The following is a 19,079-nucleotide window of genomic DNA, read 5'->3' as shown; positions in this document are numbered from 1 at the left end:
AAAGGGCTGTAACGCCTTTTGGGAGCATCCATCCCTTTTGCATGCAGGAGGACTCAGATCCCAGCTGGGCAGGGCTGGGAAAGAAAGGGCAGCTGCCAGTCAGTGAAGGCAGAGTGGAGTTAGGTGGACCTACCTGCCTGTCGGTCAAGGGCGGCTCTTTGTTTTGTTTCTGGGACTTGCATCCTAGGAGACCCCTCCAAGGCAAAGACTGCGGTTCCTGATCTTCTCAGGAGGATCTCAGGCACATCGTTAGCTCTTCAGACCCTGTGTCTGAATTTGCAAGGAATTTAATGTAATCCCCCCCAATATTTCCCAGTTCAAAGGCACTTCTTCATTCCTGTTGGGCCTTTTTCTGGTGGGGCAGCCATCCCTCCAAAGAGGGTTTTAAAAATGCTCTTGTGCAGCCTCTCCTAAGGACTCTGGGAAACCCAAGCAAATGTCTATGCATGTCTTGGACTGACCACAGCCCCCATCAGTACACCCAGAGGGCCCCACCCCACTCACAGGAGCCTCTGGTGAAGAAAGGCTCTCAGGTAGCAGCAAGTGATGAGGAAGGGGCCTCTGGCTGTGGCCGGAGCAGAGAAGTGGGAAAGAGACAAGCAGTCTGACTTGGCCTAAGGTGGCTTTCTTATAGATCCTTATACCTTGGCATCCTTTCCCCCTTTGTAAAGGATCTTGGGCCCCGATCCAGCAGAACACATGGCAAGCAATGACAGGTTTTTCTCTGCCCCAGTTCCCAAATGTGCTGGGACTTGGGGTGGGCTGGGTGATCATAGTTCTGTAGGTGGTCTCTAGGACAGTAGAGGTTTGCTCCCTTCCCAAACGGCAGCTTTCCCTGGACTCTTTGAAGGAAATGGACACCTCCTAGGGGTCACAAGGTTGGGTCTCCAGGCATGCCAAGCCCCTCTTCTTCACAGAATTGTAGACCCCCTGCAATGCAGGAATCTCAACTCAAGCATCTGCAATGGAGCAATCCATTTCCCTGCTGCTGCAGTTTTAGACTTGAGCCCCTCTGCCCACCCCCACCCCCGTGCCTGCACTACCCCTACCCCCAGCATGTGGCTGACCCTTTTCCCCTCTCTACTTCTTCCCCTCCCCCAGATGCTCGAGCCAGAGGCTGCAGCGCCAGGCGCCTTGCCCTCCACAAGGGAGGACAGAACAAGTCCCTCGGCCCACGCCATGAGGGAGGACTCGGTGGAGGAGACCATGGCAGCGGCTCAGGACCCCCCAACAACAGGATCCAGGGAGAAGGGGGCCCCCAGCCCTGGGAAGCACAAGGAGGAGGAGGAAGGGACCAAAGAGACCCATCTCAGCCCCACAGCCTTTGCCATCCCCAAGCTGCGGCTGGAGGACACGGCAGCCATCGCCACATTTGATCTTGATGGCCCAGCAGACTTTGGGGAGGAGGAGGAGGAAGAAGAAGAAGAAGAGGAGGAGGAGGAGGAGGAAGAGGACGAGGAAGACGAGGAGGATGAAGAGGACGAGGACAGTCACGAGGCCTACCTGAGCAGAGGGGAGGTGAAGCGCTGCAGCATGTTTGAAGCCTCGGCTGGCGAGCCACCAGCCTGCAGCCTGAGTGCCCAGAACTCACTACGGCGGCGCACCCACAGCGAGGGGAGCCTCCTGCAGGATCCGCGGGGCGGGCACTGCTTCACCTCCGACACCAGCCTCAACTACGCCGAGGCTCAGGGCCCAGGCACCAGCTGGACACTGCCATCCCCCCAGACACTCAAGAAGGAGCTGGCCAGGAACGGGGGCTCCATCCACCAACTCACCCTGCTCTTCGTCGGGAACCGGAAGGTAGGGCGCGCAGAGGGATTGTCTGCGGGGAATCTGGGGGACAGCAGGGGCGCTTGGCATAGGGGCAGAAGGCGTTTTCCTCAAGAAAAGCAGGCAGCTGGTTCTGGGGTAGTCTGACACCCCCAGCCGCTGCCTATACCACCTCTAGGGTTGGGGCAATTCTGGCTCCTGCTACAGAGGATGCTGTTGCCTCAGGCAGGGGGCCACCTTCTTCATTGCTGTCCTTTCGTGGCTCATTTGCCGAAAGAAAGCTAACCAAGTGATAGTTCAGCATTCTGATAACCTATTATCTTTTTTAAATGTTTCTAGTCCTTAATACAGAGAAGAAAGGCTTGTTTCTGCCCTCCAGATGCAATTCCTTTCCCAGGGAAGGCCAATAACTGGCACATTTGGGTTCAGTCCTTGTGCTGCTCAGACCTAAAGAGCCCTAAGGTCACATGCAGCTTCCAGCCAAGACAGCCTTCTCTGCAGCCATCTCCAAGCGCCAGGAGCACCCATAAACCAGGTGCGCAGCCTGGGAGTCATTCTGGGCTCACAGCTATCCCTGGAGGCACAGGTCAATTCTGTGCCCAGGGCAGCTGTCTACCAGTTCCATCTGCTATGCTGGCTGAGACCCTACCTGCCTGCGCACTGTCTCACCAGAGTGGCGCACGCTCTGGTTATCTCCCGCTTGGACTACTGCAATGTGCTCTATGTGGTGCTACCTTTGAAGGTGACTTAGAAACTACAACTAATAACAGAATGCGGCAGCTAGACTGGCGACTGGGACCTGTCATCGGGACCATGTAAGACTGGTCCTGAAAGACCTACATTGGCTCTCAGTATGTTTCCGAGCACAATTCAAAGTGTTGGTGCTGCCCTTTGATGCCCTAAACGGCCTCAGCCCTGCATACCTGAAGGAGCGTCTCCACCCCCATCGTTCAGCCTGGACACTGAGGTCCAGCACTGAGGGCCTTCTGCTGGTTCCCTCATAGCGAGAAGTGACATTACAGGGAACCAAGCAGAGGACCTTCTCAGTAGTGGTGGGGCACCAGATGTCCTTTGGCTTTTTGTTGCGCCCATAACCCTAGGGAGGTCAAACTGAGCAATGCTGTACTTCTGCCCAGGATGTCGATGGGCAGGGAAGCTGTGTGCTGCTGCTGCTGCTGCTGCTGCTGCTGCTGCTGCTGCTGCTGTGAGGTTCTTCTGTGCTTTGTCCATTATTGCTGCTGCTGCTTTGTGATTGGTCCCTCTGCTGCAGCTCAGCCTTCTTGGAGCCCTCGGCCAGGAACTGGTCTGTATCTAACCTGATTAGCTGCAGGAAGCCTGGCTTGATGGCAGCTGCGGGGCTGAGGCTGCCTAGTCCTGAATTCCTGGTGGGGGCTCTTATCACTTGCTTGCCCAAGATGCATGCGTGTGAGCCCATGCTTCACCCCTGGGTGACCCTCCTAAGAGGCAGCTAGAAGCTGACTTCTGCCCTCCGTTGGAGACAGGAGACTTGACAGCACATACAAGCGGAGAAATGCAAACAAGTCCTTAGAAAAGTATTTCTTCGGAGATAATTTTCTTCCTCCCTCTTCCGCCCCAAAAGCGGCCTCTTCGGCAAATAGCATTTTCTCTGCTGTTCTGTTAATTTTTCATTTGGGTGGGCAACATTTTCCCCACACTGTGCTCTGCAGCAGCAACTCCACCTGGGACATGGGAGGGAGAGGAGAACTGGCCAGGAGACCGCTTTCTTTCAGCCATTTGCACAAACTGTTGGTTGGGAATGTGGCAGTGGGGTGTGTTGCTGGAGTGGCTTGGCAACCACCACCACCAACACCCTCCTTTTGCTTACAGGGTGGACAAAAAGGAACAGCCGTTTTCCAGTCTGTTTCATAAGGATGCTGTTTGCAGTTTTTGACCCCGCTTTCAAAACCTCAGAATGCTTTCTGCGATCTTTCTCTATCATCCTCACAGACAAGTCACCACATTCTCCCTTTTACAGACAGAGAGACTGAGGCTGAGAGTGTGGCTTACCAAAAGCCAGCAAATCCACGATTAGAACTAGAATGTAAAGCAAAATTTCCTAGATTAGACTCCTCTAGACCAAAGGTCCCCTGAGCTCCAGTTGCTGGTGGGCACTCAGGGGAGACAACAACGGCCCTCACATCTGGTTGGCTAGTGGGTGAAGCAGGGAATCTGGAGAAGATCTAACCCCACCCACCACCCACCACCCCACCCCCTGGAAAGATCCAGTTGCAAGCACTGTGAGCAATTGTTAGCTCAATGGAACTCCATCATTGAAAGGCAGTCTGTCTCTGGATGCCGTTGGCTAGGGAGCAGCAGCAGGGACAGGGCCTTTGCTCAAGGGTAGACCATCTGCCTAGCATGCAGAAGGTCCCAGGTTCAATCCTCATTGGCATCTCCAGGCAAAGCTGGAAGAGCCGTTGCTGCCAGTCTGTGTAGACAATACTGAGCAAGATGGACCAATGGCCTGGCTCACTATAAGCCGCTCCCTGTTTCCTTGATTTTTCTGTTGGCATGATGCCTTGCTTGGCTGGGGACTTCCTGGAGGCCTTGGGCAGGTGGCAGGGGGTGGAGGGAGGAGCTTTCTCCAGAGGGATGCAGAGGTCATGAAGGCAGATCTGCTCTCAGCTGCTTAGACTGCAGGCAAGGGGGTCTTATGGTGACCCTTCTCTGCTCCTTGACCTTCAATCGGAAAGAGGCAGTTGCAAAACTCCTGGTCCTCAGGAGGGGTGGAGCAAGGGGGTGCCGTGGGTGCAGACCACACTGGGTGTCATTCTGGGGGGGTGACATTCCACACGCCCCCCGCCCACGACTCCCAAGGCTACAGCGAGCAGCAGCTGCAATGGCAAAGCGGTAGGCTTGGGACTCACGGGGGGGGGGTGACAAAAATTTTTTTGCGCCGGGTACCACCTGACCTTGCTACACCTCTGGCCCTCAGCAGCAGCTCCTGCCCACCTGGTTACCAAAACCCCCCTTCCTCCTTACCGTAGATTCCGGGGTATAAGACGACTTTTTAACCCCGGAAAATCCTCTAAAAAGTTGGGGGTCGTCTTATACGCCGGGTATGGGTTCGCTGAGCAGCGGCAGTGGGCGGCGGGTTTCGCGCCGGGAGGAAGCTGCCCAGCGATGCTAAGCCGGCTTTGCTGGGCAGCTTCCTCCCGGCGTGGAGCGGAGCCCGCCGCCCACTGCCACTGCCCAGCGAAGCTGCCGTGTATAAGACTGGGCGTATAAGTCCAATTTGGGGGGTTGACTTATACGCCCAGTCGCCTAATACGCTGGAATCTATGGTAATTCTCAAGCCAAGAGTTTCCCATACTGCCAGGCTGGGCTTATGCTGTGTCTTGGCTACCTCCTGGCGGTCATTTCCTGGATGCCTTTGGGCATTCCAGATCAGCCCTTCCTTGCAGGGAGAGACCAGAAGGGCTCGTCTACACAGGGAGGAAGCTCAATGTGGATTAGAAGCTGCTTCTGCCTCAGTTTTTTGAGGGGTGGGGGTGGCATTCTCCACACCAGGTCCTCCTCATGCAGCTGTCAGCTTGAATGTTTTCCTGTCAAGATTTGGTTCTCCCAGCTGAGGGATACTCCAGTAAGGGAATTAAAACCAATATAAAATTGAATGTTGCCTTGGAGGGGGTTTACATGGGTAGTACCACCTATCCCCAGCTTCCTATTTTGTTTCTGTCATGTTTATGGGTTGTTGTTTTAATTTAAAAGCAGGGCCTCTCATTCCTTGTCTGTCTGTCTGTCTGTCTGTCTGTCTGTCTGTCTGTCTGTCTGTCTCTCTGTCTGTCTGTCTGTCTCTCTGTCTGTGTCTGAGAAAGGGCTCAGAGGTGCCTCCTCCAGCCTGGCTGTTCCTTGCCCTCTTTGTAAGTTGCTGCTCAGCAGGCTGCCAATGGGGCTGTGGGCAATGCACACACACACACACACACACACACACACACACACACGCATATATTTCATTTTTTTACCTGCTCATTTGTGCAAACCTGGTAGATCGAAAAAGCTATATTTCAGACATAAAAAGGGACTGCTTTGCCCACTGTGGAATATGCATTAAACGCTGGCTTTGCTGGAAGTTTGTTTTGCAATTCCACATCCCTTTTTTTTTTCCTTTTAAGGTGCAAGCGTGCAGGCAACCAAATACCTGCCTGCATGTCACAGCCTCCCAAGGCAGACCGTTCCACTGTCAAATGGCTCTTACTGTCAGAAGGCTATTCCTCATGTTTAGTCGGACTCTCCTTTCGTGTAGATAGAGCCCATTGTATTGGATCCTACCCACCAGAGCAGCAGAAAGCAAACTTGCTCCATTGTTTTCTTTGTCCCTTCTCCCTCAGCTGGTTTACATGAATGGCTGGAATTCTCTCTCTCGCTTTCTCTCTCTCTGTGTGTGTAAACTGCACAATTCTGAAACTGACTAGATAAAAAGGAGGACCCGGCTGCATTTCAAGCCACTAATATGTCTACAGCCACTGCTAAGTCATTCTTCTCAGTTTGGATTGAAACTGGGTGGTGTGTGGGTTGGGGAACAACACATAGGCGCGCAGGGTAGATAATGGACTGCAGTTTGCATGCAGCTTCCCAAAGCAGAGCAAATGGGAGTGTGCACAGTGCACAGCCTGGTTGGAAGCTCCCCACTGTGCTGGTGAGGGCTTGCCCCCTTTCTGTGGGGCAGCAGCAAGGGGAAGATGGGGCCCCAAGTGCTCAGCTTCTCCCGCCTGCCTTTCTGCCTCTGCGTGGAAGCAGAGCCTCTCCCTTTCTCCCCTTCCAACAATGGGAGGAAATGTGTTTGGGGCAGGCTGCTTCTTGGAGTGTCTCTGCCAGGGAGGGAGACGGCCAGGCCAATAATCTCCGGAAGCCTCACCTAGCAGGGGAAGGAAGCTGTGGGACCCTCAGGCTCCTTGGCTGGGGAGCCCATTCCCACGGGTGAGCGGAAAGTGAAGGGGGGGGAGGCAAGTGACCAAGAGAGAGAAATTCCTCAGCAAATTATCCTCCTGAGCTGAGCGTGCAAAAAGTGAGGATTTATATTCTTCCCAGGTTACAACCCAGTGTTGGATACAACGGGGCTTGCTTCTGAGATGAACACATACCCAGCCAGATGGGCGGGGTATAAATAATAAATGAAAAAATTAATAATACAGAATTGGGCTGCCTCCTATTTCAGTATATTCAGTGAATGGTGCTTTTGGTTACTGCTATTTATTTGAGCTGAAAAGTGTTGATTTGGGGGCAAATGTTTAATTCATCCAGAAAAGCTTCTGTTTCTATTGTGTTTTGTACATTTTGTACATTGTCACAACTTCTGCCGCAGCCATAAAACGTGGAGGAGGAGTGTTGCAGGAAATGATTGCAGAACAGCAGGAGCATAAATGCAGCAAAACACCCTATTTAAAAATGGTGCTCTTTCTAAGTGAGCAATTAGCAAGAATTTCATTCCCTTTGAGTAAAAGGACTTGCTGTGCTTTATAAAGTGGAGAGAAATTAAGGGAGAAGACCATTTCAAAGAAAAGCTTGCCGTGATTTGGTTCTTGTGTTGTGGTTATTGTTAGAGAAGCAGGAAGAGGAGGAACAGAGCAGGGAGCAGGGATACCCCATGGCAAGGGGTTCAGGGCTCAGCCCTTGGTCTTTGGAGGTGGCAGAAGGATTCCAGGGTGGCTCCCCTCAGCTGCAGCCTGCCTTCAAGGGGCGTCTCACTCCCCAGGGGCTTCTGCTTACCCCCCACCCCACCCCGTCCCATCTCATCCCTCTGCTTCTCTCCCCTGCAGCAGCAGCAGCAGCAACATGGGCACCTGCTGGACCCCGACTGGGCCCTTGACCGAGGAGTTTCTTCTCGAGGGGCCTGCAAGAAGACAAACAGGAACCTGTAAGTCGAGGGAGGGGAGGGAACCCATCTCGGGAGGGGGCTGAGGCCAGACCCAGAGTCCCTGCCTGGAGTTGGGGAGGCCCCACACCAGGCAGGTAAAGCCCTCCTATGCCACTTGAAACAGACGCACACCCCTGCGTGAAGATTCCTGGGAACTGTAGTTGGTAAGGGTGCCAAGGGTTGTTGGGAGAATCTTAAAGGTAAAGGGGCCCCTGACCATTAGGTCCAGTCGTGACCGACTCTGGGGTTGCGGCGCTCATCTCACTTTATTGGCCAAGGGAGCCGGCGTACAGCTTCTGGGTCATGTGGCCAGCAGGACTAAGCCGCTTCTGGCAAACCAGAGCAGCGCACAGAAACGCTGTTTACCTTCCCTCCGGAGCGGTATCTATTTATCTACTTGCACTTTGAGGTGCTTTCGAACTGCTAGGTTGGCAGGAGCAGGGACCGAGCAGCAGGAGCTCACCCCGTTGCGGGGATTCGAACCATCAACCTTCTGATCGGCAAGTCCTAGGCTCTGTGGTTTAACCCACAGCGCCACCCGCGTCCCTCAGGAGAACCTTAGCACACTACAATTCCCAGGATTCTTTGTGTGTGGTGTGGGGGGTGTTAATAAGAATGCTTTCAATACATGATATGGATGTGACCCTGGAAACCGAGATCCCAAGCTGTGGTGGGCTCCTTTGAGTGGACTCTCTAGTTATTGGGGGGTGAGGTGCTAACGGCTATTTCTTTTACTGTTCCTTTCCATGGAGCTGGGGTGGGATGGGGTCACTTTCTGCATGCTCAAGGTATCCTCCGATTATTCCTCACATGTTCCAGGACTAATTGCCTGTTCAGGGATGGGGCTTGCTTGCTTGCTTGCTCGCTCCTGGAGGAAAAGTGCTCTGCTCGTGCTCAGAAGCCCCTTGCGTGGGGGCTTCTTCTGCCAGCCGCAGCAGCCACAGAGGAGGTGGTTTGCAGGCCATCCACACCAGTCGCCACGCCTGCTTCATGTAGCCTGGTACAGAATGAGACCCTGGGTGCTGGGCAGCCTGGGTGCAAAGTCAGAAGCAGGGTCAGCTGGCCTCCCCTGAACTCCACCCCCCTTGCCCATTGCTACACCAGGAGAATGTAAACCTAGGAAAGGAGTGGGTGGGTGCTGGTGCATTTGCCACTTCTTTACTTTCTTAGAGAACGGGGTGTCCTCAGCAAATGCTAAAAGGCCTCACGAAGAGCTGGATCAGACCAAAGGGGGCTCAGCACGTTGCCCCGGCAGGAAGGCCATAAGTACCCCAGGCCTGCCCTAGCTGCCCTCACTGGGGCCTGGCACAGTTGAGGAAGACTGCCTCTGAGCATGGAGGGTTCACACCTGGGTATGGCTAAAAGGTGGGCAGCTAAATCAAGCCAAAGTGGGTCCATCCTGGCTGGCATCCCACCTCTCACCATGGACAGCCAGACCCCCCCCTTCCCAAAGCAGGGCATGGGAGCAGGATGGGCCTTTGTGCTGCCGCCCAGTGCAGCATTTATGTCTCTGAACCACAGAGCTTCAGCTGAGCCATTGCAGTTCAGATCGGTGCTGGTAGACCCCCTCCATCCTCCACCTGGCAGTATTCAGCATCAGTGTCTACTCAGAGGAGACTCATTGAAACTGATGAATGTGACTCCCTTTGGCCCCTTCCTAATTCCAGCACGACCCTATTGTGCCTCTTCTTTCCAAAGAAGCTGCTTCATGTCTGTCCCGAGAGGGCACACGCCACATGCTCAGAAGTACTCTGCCCCCTAAGCACAAGGAAGAGCTCTGCTTAGCGCAAAGGCACTGCACACGTTCCCCAAAGGGGAGAGATGGGCAAGGCAGACAGACAGCCTCTGGGTCCTTGTGGGGATTTCCCCTCTCCTGGCCGGCCACATCCTCTTCATGCAATCCAAGAATGGTAGAGTTGGGAGGGTCTCAAGGGTCATCTAGCCCAACCCGCTGCAATGCAGGAATCATAACTGAAGCACCATCCTTGTTCCTGGGTGCTACTCTTGAGTAATCAGCACTGGGTTGCTGCTCACCCATTGCAGCCATCTCTCATTTGATTCATTTTTACGCGAGAGATAAAACGGACGAAGACGGCAACTGGGGTCTTCTAGCCCAAAGAGGGGATCTGAGCCCAGGACCGCTTGAAGCCCGCCTTACACTCTGGCCCTGAAGAAGTGGGGCGGGGCATCTAACTCAGCCCCTCCTCCTCCTCGGCAGATGCGGGCAAGGGGTGGGCACAGGGAGGGCTTCGGGAGTCCCGCTGCGCATGCTCGGGCGTGGGGCCGGCTGGCTCGCTTGGGAAGCGTCGTTGCGAGGCGCTGCCGCGGGGTGTCGCTGTCCGCGCACTAGTTAGGCGGCTGCGGCGGAGGGGAGGGTCCGGGGAGGGAAAGGGCGGGGGGCTTCAGCTGCCTTCGAGGTCTCCGCGCATCCAGATGCATCCCTCCGCGCGGGGGGTCGCCGAATGGTACCTGGAGAGGTGAGGGAGGCGCCAGGAGACGCGGCTTCCTCGCGAATAGGAGGAGGGCATTCGGTTTTATTTTCAAAATACCGGGAAATATTATTTTGAAACAGGACGCCCTTCTAAATCTGCACTCTGCATTTGCTCAGGAGCGCTCTCACCGATGCCCCACGTTGTTGGCTCGCTGGCATGCCAGTCATTGAGAACGGAGTTGGGGGCCACGGGTGGACTGGGCGCAAATCCTCAGAGCTGGACTCTTGGAATCAGTTTTGGGGGTGAGACGAGACCCCCGCCCGGCCCCACCTCTCGAAAAGACCCGGGTCTGGAAAGGACGTGGGGAGATCAGCTAGCAATCAATCAATAAAATTGGGGGGTTCCCTTTCAATGAAGGAAAGCTGCCCCGGGGAGGTGCGGGTATGGCGCTTAATCTGTACATCCGCTGCGTCTCAAGGGCGACCCATTTGACCCTACATTCATGCACGTAGAGGGAAATTCAAGTTGGGAGGCCAAAAAGGGATGGTGCTTCTTGCGAGAAAGCTGCCCCGGGGAGGGTGGGCTCCCCTTTCCCTTGCCCCTACGGTCGTTAAGCTCCCCGCGAACCAATCGGGGCGAAGGGCGACCATCGCAGGCTGCCCACCAAATCCATTCGGGGTAGGGAAGGCGCGGTTCCGTCCCGGAGTCTGCGGGGAAAGGGCCCGTCCGCCCTGCCCTCTCGGAGCTTCTCCGAGGCGCCTTCAACGCACAGGGCTGCCCTTCTTGCGGCTGCCCCTTGCGATGGGTGCTGGGAAGGGGGCCAAACTGCAGCTCCCACCAGGATCGCTCTGGGATGCGCGCGGGGGATGCTTCGAGCGTGTCGTGTGGATCTGGCCCGTACAGAAACGGGAGAGCAGGCTTTGGGCAGGCTCCGGGCTGCGGGGGTCCCAGCCTCTCCGCTCCTCCCGGGAAGAGGGCACCAAGGTCGCCAAGGAAACCGCGACCTTCCCTTGATTGACATTTCCCTGCCTTCCTCCCCCCGTTTAACCCTCGGCGCGCCAGGAGCTCTATAAATAGCCTCGCCCCGCCCCGGCCCGAAATAGGATCCCGGGGGCGGCCCTCGCACGTGCAGCCGCTCCCCTTCCGAGGGGCTGGCGGGGCCGGCCGGCGGCAGACGCGGCTGTGCTCCGGCTGCGCTCCGGCTGCTGGCGTCCCCCGGCGCGCCCGGCCATGCCCTTCTCCCGCGAGGCGGCCCAGGCGGTGGAGCTCCACGCCGAGATCCTGCGGGGCTCCCGGGGAAGAGGCGGCGTCGCGCTCAGCCTGCAGCGGAGACACACCTGGAAGGAGTACGTGGGACACCCCCGGCGGCTGCTCAAGGAGTGCGCGCCCTTTGTGCATGCTCAGGGGCGCTCTTGGCCCTAGCTGGGAAGCCTCTGAGCTTACGCGGAGGACGGTGCGCTCGCTCGGAAGACTGGGGAGGGTTGGATTTCCTTGTCGGGGTTTGCGGCGCTGTTCCTTAGCGGGGCGCGCGGACCCCTCCTCCCTGCCCTTGAGGACAAAGGAGAGGCGCCGGGCTGGGTTGGGAAGCGACCCTCGATCGCGGGGCTTGTTCCTTTCCTTCCCCGCAGCCTCGCTCACCCCCCTGCCCCTTCTGCTTTGCATCTCCAGGGCCAAAGACATGAAGACCCGGCTGGGGATCTTCCGAAGGCGGAACGAGTCTCCTGGAGGCCCTTCAGCCTGCAAGGCGGACAAAGCTCTCAAGACCCTCAAGTAAGGAAGGGGGGTGCTAGGTGAGAATAGGCTTGAGGTGTCTCAGGGGTCGTCCCAGATCCCGCAGATGTGGAGCCAGGCTGGGACATTGTCTCTGAGTTTCTCTTCCCAGCGCAGAACTTCACCCACCAAAAGCAGAAGCTGCACTTAAGGTCCCAGATGGAGCAGGTTCCTGGAGCTTTCTCTCCTCTTCTGACCCAATCCTGCTCTTCCATTTGTAGCAGTCATATCCTGGGTGGATTTCCAGCATCTCAGGGTCTGAGAGGGAAGTGAGGGGCATCCCTGCACACACAACATGATTGGTGCTTAAACACATTTTGAACCAATGCAAACATCTGTATTTCCCAATTTTTCTTTGCGAGAAATCTTTTCTAAAGCGTGCGTAGGATTTTCAGACAAGGCAGGTTTTGGCCTTGCTTTTTGAAATCCATTAATTGGTGGATTGGAAAGCTGCATCTTGAAAAATGAATGTTGGCTATTACAGTATATAAAAGGATGTTCAGCAACATCTGTGTTTTGGGAATGGGGCGTGTTGTTTAGTAGGGCAGAATCAAAATGCAAGCTACTTTCATGTATGTTAATCAAGCAGCATTTGCCTTAAAATTTTAATTTACTCAAGATTTTTTGGGGGGGGCTTAATCCTCTGGGGGAAGGGGTTTCCCTTTTCCCTGCCTTGCAGCTTCTCTTTCCTGCCAAGTGACTCCTCCCCTCATTTTCTCCTTCTCCTCAGGCCAACTCCTGAAGAAGCTCTCAAGTGGGGAGAGGCCCTGGAAAAACTGCTTCAGCATAAATGTAAGGCGGGAGGAATTTTGCCGTTTCTAGCTTTTGAGAATCACTTAAGCTTCAGAGACACAGAACCCAAACTCCTGAAACATCTGTGACTCTCAGATATGTGCAAAATCTTGTTTTTAAGTGGTACCTGCAATTCAGTGGTATCCTCCCTTTCTCTCTGACTTTTTTAAAGCACTGTGGAGATAACAGCATCCAAGGCTTGGCAGGGTGTGTGTGTGTAACTGTGAGGGCGATGTTCCTCCCCTCCCCATTGGCTGCTTTCACCCCCAGATTGCTCTACCCACAGCTGCCCGGCTCTGGAATCCCACTGGTGTTGCCTGGCACAGAGGCAGAGCCCACTGGCTCGTCTGATGCATGATCTCCTTCTCTTGGCTGGCAGTGATGCTCCCACAGTCTTGGCCAGAGAGAGGCCTTGGGCAGTTTCTGCCCTCTGAGATTCTTTTCCAAGCTGGGCATTTTGCAGTTTGTGGGGAACCTTTCTCTGTGCCATCCTTGGATTGTGGATCTGCTGTTTGGTGTCAAGAAATGGTTGCACCTACAGAACTCTCACGTTTTACCCTTCTGGTGCCTGAAATGCGCTGCTGGGGGAGGCAGGCCTGGTTTAGCCTGCTGTGCCACCTCAGAAGAGGCTTGCTGGTTTAGACCCAAGGTCCATTGAGTTCAGTAATTTGTGTGCCAGCCAGGTGCCCTTGCCTTCATCCCCTGCGTGTCTGGTCTTTAGAGGCAAACCACTTCTGGCTATGCATCCCAATAGTTGCCCTTCCCTCTTTCGTTAGGATCAGGCACCCTCAAACTCAGCCCTCCAGATGTTTTGGGACTACAGCTCCCATCATCCCTAGCTAACAGGACCAGTGGTCAGAGATGATGGGAATTGTAGTCCCAAAACATCTGGAGGACCGAATTTGGGGATTACTGCTTAAGAGGAAGGGGCCAGAAGGGGAAGGCTGCTGGCTCCTGCCCCCCGGCCCTCAAGGCTGCTTTCTCCCGCTCCAGATGGTCTGGCCGCCTTCCGTGCCTTCCTGCGCACCGAGTTCAGTGAGGAGAACCTGGAGTTCTGGCAGGCATGTGAGGACTACAAGAAGATCAAGTCCCAGTCCAAGATGGTGTCCAAAGCCAAGAAGATCTATGCGGAATACATTGCAACCCAGTCCTGCAAAGAAGTGAGTGAGTGACTAGCTGGCTTCCGTTGCCCGGGGGGTGGGGGGTTGGCAATCCAAGGTCTGTTGCTGTTGGCTGTGCCAAGGTCTGGGGTGAAATGGACAACTGGAGGAAGGATTTTGAAACTCAGCCTTGAGATTTTGCAGCTCAATGCTTATCTTGCGTCCAGCTCATGAACAGGCTTAAGACAACGCCAAAGTACTAGGCTACCCGGTCTAAGGTACATGGACGTGTTTAACTGAGACCTGTATATGGGCAATGTTTACAGCTGGAGGGGAGCAACTCGGGTCTAGGTTTGTGCAAGGAAACTGCCTAGAAACTCTCTCCTCCCCAAAAACTTGCTATCACCTTTGAGGGGCCCATGAAGACTCTTAGAGAAACAGCTCTGAGGTGAGCAGGGAAAGGCCAGTTGTTACAGCCCAGTTTGGTAAAATTCCCAATTTCTGCCGGTTTCTCTGTCCTGGCTGCTCTGCAGAGAGTTTGGGAACTTTCCCGGGGATTGTGTTGGAGAGCCTGGGCATGTTCTCCCTGCCTGACCAGAGTTTCTATTTGGAGAAGGGAATGGCTTCTGTTTAAGTCCATGGAGCAGGTAATGACTGCTAGGAGAAGGTCTGCTGGCTGGTCAGCTGCTTGGCAGAGGGCGAGACGATCTAGTACAGGGGCCAGCAAGGTTTATCTTGCCTGGGCCGGATCAGTCCCACGGAGATCCCTCTATGGGCTGGATACACGCGCGCCTGCTATTTTCAGCATCTGCACATGCACAGACGTGATTTTCAGCACTGCGGAAGCGAGTCCCTGTGCCGCGCTGGTTTAGCGCCGTGCATGAGCGGGCGGCTCGGTTTGGGGGCAGCTCGGTTTGGGGGAGGCTCAGGGGCCAGTCAGATGACCTCTGTGGGCCGCTTCCGGCCCATGGGCCTTAGGTTGCTGACCTCTGATATAGTAGCTGGCAAGAGGCATTCGTGGGATGCCTTTGACGTGCCTTTTGCCCACTGCAGGTTCAGAACAGGGATTTGTAGCTTTCAGGAACAGGCAGCATTGGGAAGAGACTGTCTGCCGTGGGCACTCTGGCCTCAGCTGCTCTGCCTTATTTTAAAAAGAAAATTCCAGCTCTTTTTGCAGCTGGAAAAGATCTCTAGGTGTATCGGCCACTGCTTCCCAGGGGGCTGTGCTGCCCCCCACCCTTGACCATTCTTCCATCCATCCATCCAACCAACCACCCTTAACACAATAGGAGCCTGCTGGATGAGGCCAAAGGGCACCTATCCTGTCCAGCATCTTTCTGTGGGAAACCCTTGAGCAGGATTTGAACGCAAGAGCCCTCTCCCCTCCTGTAGTTTCCTGAAGAACTGGTCTTCAGAAGAATTGCTGTTTCTGACCATGGAAGTATAGTCATCCTGGCCAGGAAGAACTGTGAGGGGAGAGAGACTTTGTGTGCTGATCACAGCTGTTTCCACTTGCCTCCCCCCCCTCCAGTGATCAGCACAAAGTCTCTCTCCCCTCACAGTTGTTCTTCCTCTAGAAACAGCTCCTTTTCTCTCTCCTGAATCTGCCCTCCTGCTAGTATTTGAGCTGCGGTGGCTGAAGGGGGAATTTCCTCCCTCCTGCTCTTGTAGGTCAACCTGGACTCCTACACCCGGGAGCACACCAAGGACAATATGCAGAGCATCTCCCGGAGCAGCTTTGACCTTGCCCAGAGGCGAATCTACGCCCTGATGGAGAAGGACCCCTACCCTCGCTTCCTGCGCTCAGAGTTGTATTTGGACCTCGTCAACCAGAAGAAGCCCAGCCCTCCGCTGTAGAGGCAGCCTGGCCGGCTTCTGAGGGGAGACTTGTTTCTGGGAGGTGTATGTTTACATGTGATCCGCTGCCTTTCTGGTCGGAGGCCTGCCTGGACAAAGAAGCCACCGCTTCCTTCTGGAAGAGCGCTCCCCCCGACCCCTGGGGTCAGACAGCTCTGCCTCCTCATTCTCTTCCACCCCAGGAGCTTGCTTTGTCTCTCCGGTACGACGACGTCATGGTGACCAGGAGCTGGAGGCTGGGGGTCCCACCAGACCACTGTGAAGTTCAGAGCTGTCTTCCCTCCCCCTGCTGCGCCCGGGGGCTGTTGCAGAGGGGCCGCTTTCTGAGCCTGGACCCAGAGGGAGTTTGTGGGGTGGCAGACAAAGATGGCTCCTCCTTCCAAAGAGTTGCTGACAAAGGGACTTGGGCAGCACTTGGGGGAATTATCGCCCTTGGCACGTGGGCATCAAGAACTCTTTCTCCCTCTTCTTCCTCTGTCTCGTCCTTCTCCTAAGGAACACTCAAGCAGCCCCCTACTGCTTCCAGTTGTCATCTGTTTCCCTATTTATTGAAATCATCTAGCTGGATGCTCAACAGGTTGTGTGCATGACCACTGCTCAACTTCCTGTTGAGCTTTTTTGTTTTTTTACTTCAAGTGCAATATTATTAATATTATTACTGTTTTCGTTTATGTGCCTCTTCTCTCGCCACCGCCCCCCAATCTCCCGGAACTTTGCAGTGGAGCGAATGTGCCTAAGTTCTGAGTGTGTCCAGCATCTCTGGCGATGCTGATGACTGACGACATCTGCTGTACCTGCAGGCAGCTGAGAGATCTGTAAGAAGAGGGCTGAGGGCAGACTGTGGCCTCTGCGGTCAACACACAGAGATGAAAGAGTGCTGTGTGAATGGGATGGTGACTGTGCTGGTTGGGCCTCCAGAGGGGAGAGTGTGCCTGTATGTGTGTCTGCATGTGTGCGAGGCCCCCGCTTGCTCATGCTTTGGTCCAGCAAGTCCCAGCTGCCTCCTCTCTGGAGGAATCTGGTGGATGGACGCTTGGCCAAGGGCCTGGTTTACAACTCAAGCCCATCTCTGCAGGTAGCTGTTAATGTTGTGCTGTTGTTTTAAAACCCATCAACTTCTTTTTTTTTAATGTCATGACTATTTAGGATAAATAAAGAGAGAATAAAAGTCCTTAGCTTCTTTTTTTCCTTCCTGTTTCTTCTTTCCCAAGGCTTTCCTTCCAAGCAAGACTTTGTCAGAGACCAATCTGGGATGGGCTTCTTAATTTAGAAATTGGTGTCTGCACTTTCCCTGAAAGGAGGGATGTGGTTGGGCTATTGGCTTTGGGGAAACGGCACCATTGTCTGCCTGCCTTCATCTCAGCTGTGCAGAAGGGCTCTTGGTGGCTGTCAAGAAATCTGCAGCAAAGGATGTCCTGAGCAGAGCTCTCTTGAGGCTGCCAACCAGCCACTAAGCCCTTGTGATGAGACTTTGTTCCATTCTCCCTGCCCCAGTCAGTGAAAGTTGACCCATGGGGTGCGGGGAGGGTTCTCCTTCACAAGCACGTTCCTTGCAGGGAATGCACTTGTACAGCAGCACTTAGCAGGATCGGGCCCTTCCCATCTACTGACATCTTCCGGTGAGGTTGGTGATAGATGGGGTGTGGTTTGGGGGAAATGGTCTCACAGGCCAAATTGGACCCATGGCATGCCAAGAGTGGTCTATGGGCCAGGGTTTCCCCACTCCTAAAGAGGGAGGGGGGGTCTCTGGGACCTTCTTTGAGCCCCTGCTTGGTGTCCTGAGATGTTAGCTCTCTGGAGAATTGATGAGTCCCACCTCACCTCCATTTGGGACAAGAAGGCTCAGCTGGTTTTCCACTCTCAGACTTGCACTCCGAGGGCCTTCAAGCTGAAGAGGGCAGCTGGACTTGAACTCATATCTTCCTGGGGCATTTTCTTCGCCACTGAGCAATTGGTCCCTCTCTGGCTCTCTCCAAAAGAACAGCAAGAGCATCTCAGAGCTGTTCTCAGCCACTCACTTCGTTTGGACAAAGTGCAGGGAAAATTTCATTTAATTTTCCATTTCCTCCAACCGCATTTTTTTTTTTTTTTAAAAAGGCCGAGTTATTTTTAGGGATTGCTGTGAGCAACAGGCCCGCTAAGCAAATAAGAGCTTCACTTTTCTTTCCTTCTGCAAAATGTGCACATTGGGTTTGGCAGGAGGAGACCCGAGATGGGGCTCCGTCCTAAGAGGAACATTTTATGAGGCCCCTGAAGGATCTCCCTGGCCTTAATTACAGCAAAGTTAAAGCCACGCTAATTGCCAACACCACCTCAGCTTTTCCAGCTCCTGACGCTCAGAGCACTTAGTTCTCCCTCGGGGCCTGCGTCTGGGTAGAAAACAAAGAAGTGGCCAAGGATGATGCCACCTTTGGGTAACACGCTGGGGGGAGTGCAAGTAGGTCGGGTGAAAACTCCAGAATTGTAGTGCTAGCAAAGTGACTGGTGCATCATTTGTGTGGGCAGGAGAGGGGGGTGGATGGAAATATGGGATTCTGACGGAAGCCAGATAGTGTTCTTCAGTTGCATATCTAGTTGCATTTAATGCAAGTTCCCATTTCACAGATGAGTAACTGAGGCCAGTTAGTGAGACTCCCCCTGAGGTGGTTCTCAGTGTCTCCCAGATTCCAATTCCAGCTTCTCTACACTCTTGGTCACAGCCTCTCTGGTTTCCCCTAGGATAGTTGAAGCATCCCACCACCACAGAAGGAAAGGACCTGAAGGTGAGTAAGCTACCTGGGAAGCCAAAGGAACTGATTTCTAACTGCCCGCCCCCCCAGCCTCAGACAGGAGTAAAATAGTGGCTGAAAGTGGGGGGGGGGGGGGAGACACACACACACAAACAATAGCTCTGTCTGTAAAACGGCTCAGGTGTGGAGCCACCAGGTCCTCATCATCCAAAGGAGTCTGAACTTCTTCCCATCAGGAGAGGGTTTTCCCAACTGAGGGATGACCCAGTAAGAGATGTAAAACCAATATAATGTTGTAATGTGTTTTTACTATTTTTTGGAAGCCACCCAGAGTAGCTGGAGCAACCCTGTCAGATTAATATTATCATTAACTGAATGTTGTCTGGGGGAGTGGGGCTTTTTACATGGGTGGCACTACCTGTCCCCGCCCCCTATTTTTATTTTATTATTAAAGTTTCCCCCCCCCCCAAAAAAAAACTGCTGTAACATACAACAAAAGCAATTGATTTCTGTGCAGGAGCATCATAGGCTTGGAGGAGAGTTTAGAGGAGCCATTTTCCTGGCAATTATTGGACAGACCAATTTTCAGTTACAGTGGTACCTCTGGTTATGTACATAATTCGTTCCGGAGGTCCGTTCTTAACCTGAAACTGTTCTTAACCTGAAGCACCACTTTAGCTAATGGGGCCTCCCGCTGCTGCCGCGCCACCGCCACACGATTTCTGTTCTCATCCTGAAGCAAAGTTCTTAA

The 19,079-nt window shown here is 54.1% G+C and overlaps 1 protein-coding gene across 11 annotated transcripts in view; it reads left to right on the top strand.

Moving 5' to 3' along the window:
* Positions 1 to 16,770, top strand: part of RGS3 (regulator of G protein signaling 3) — a 72,668-nt gene extending 55,898 nt beyond the window's left edge. For 4 of the 11 annotated variants that reach the window (XM_083611602.1, XM_083611605.1, XM_083611607.1 and 1 more), the window contains 6 exons: positions 1,102 to 1,800; positions 7,557 to 7,648; positions 11,749 to 11,850; positions 12,581 to 12,642; positions 13,636 to 13,802; positions 15,414 to 16,770. In XM_083611602.1, the coding sequence (XP_083467728.1) occupies positions 1,102 to 1,800; positions 7,557 to 7,648; positions 11,749 to 11,850; positions 12,581 to 12,642; positions 13,636 to 13,802; positions 15,414 to 15,599 (1,308 nt within the window). In that variant the 3' untranslated portion in view covers positions 15,600 to 16,770. Of the gene's footprint in view, positions 1 to 1,101; positions 1,801 to 7,550; positions 7,649 to 10,043; positions 10,126 to 11,232; positions 11,427 to 11,748; positions 11,851 to 12,580; positions 12,643 to 13,635; positions 13,803 to 15,413 lie in introns of those variants that run through there. The other 7 variants (XM_083611599.1, XM_083611603.1, XM_083611609.1 and 4 more) reach the window with 4 other exon arrangements.
* Positions 16,771 to 19,079: the final 2,309 nt, after the last annotated feature.

Source organism: Podarcis filfolensis, assembly GCF_964270895.1.
Source record: "Podarcis filfolensis genome assembly, chromosome: 1".
Taxonomy (NCBI): Eukaryota; Metazoa; Chordata; class Lepidosauria; order Squamata; family Lacertidae; genus Podarcis; species Podarcis filfolensis.
The sequence above is the reverse complement of the archived record's forward strand: the minus strand, read 5'-3'. Positions and strand labels throughout refer to the sequence as shown.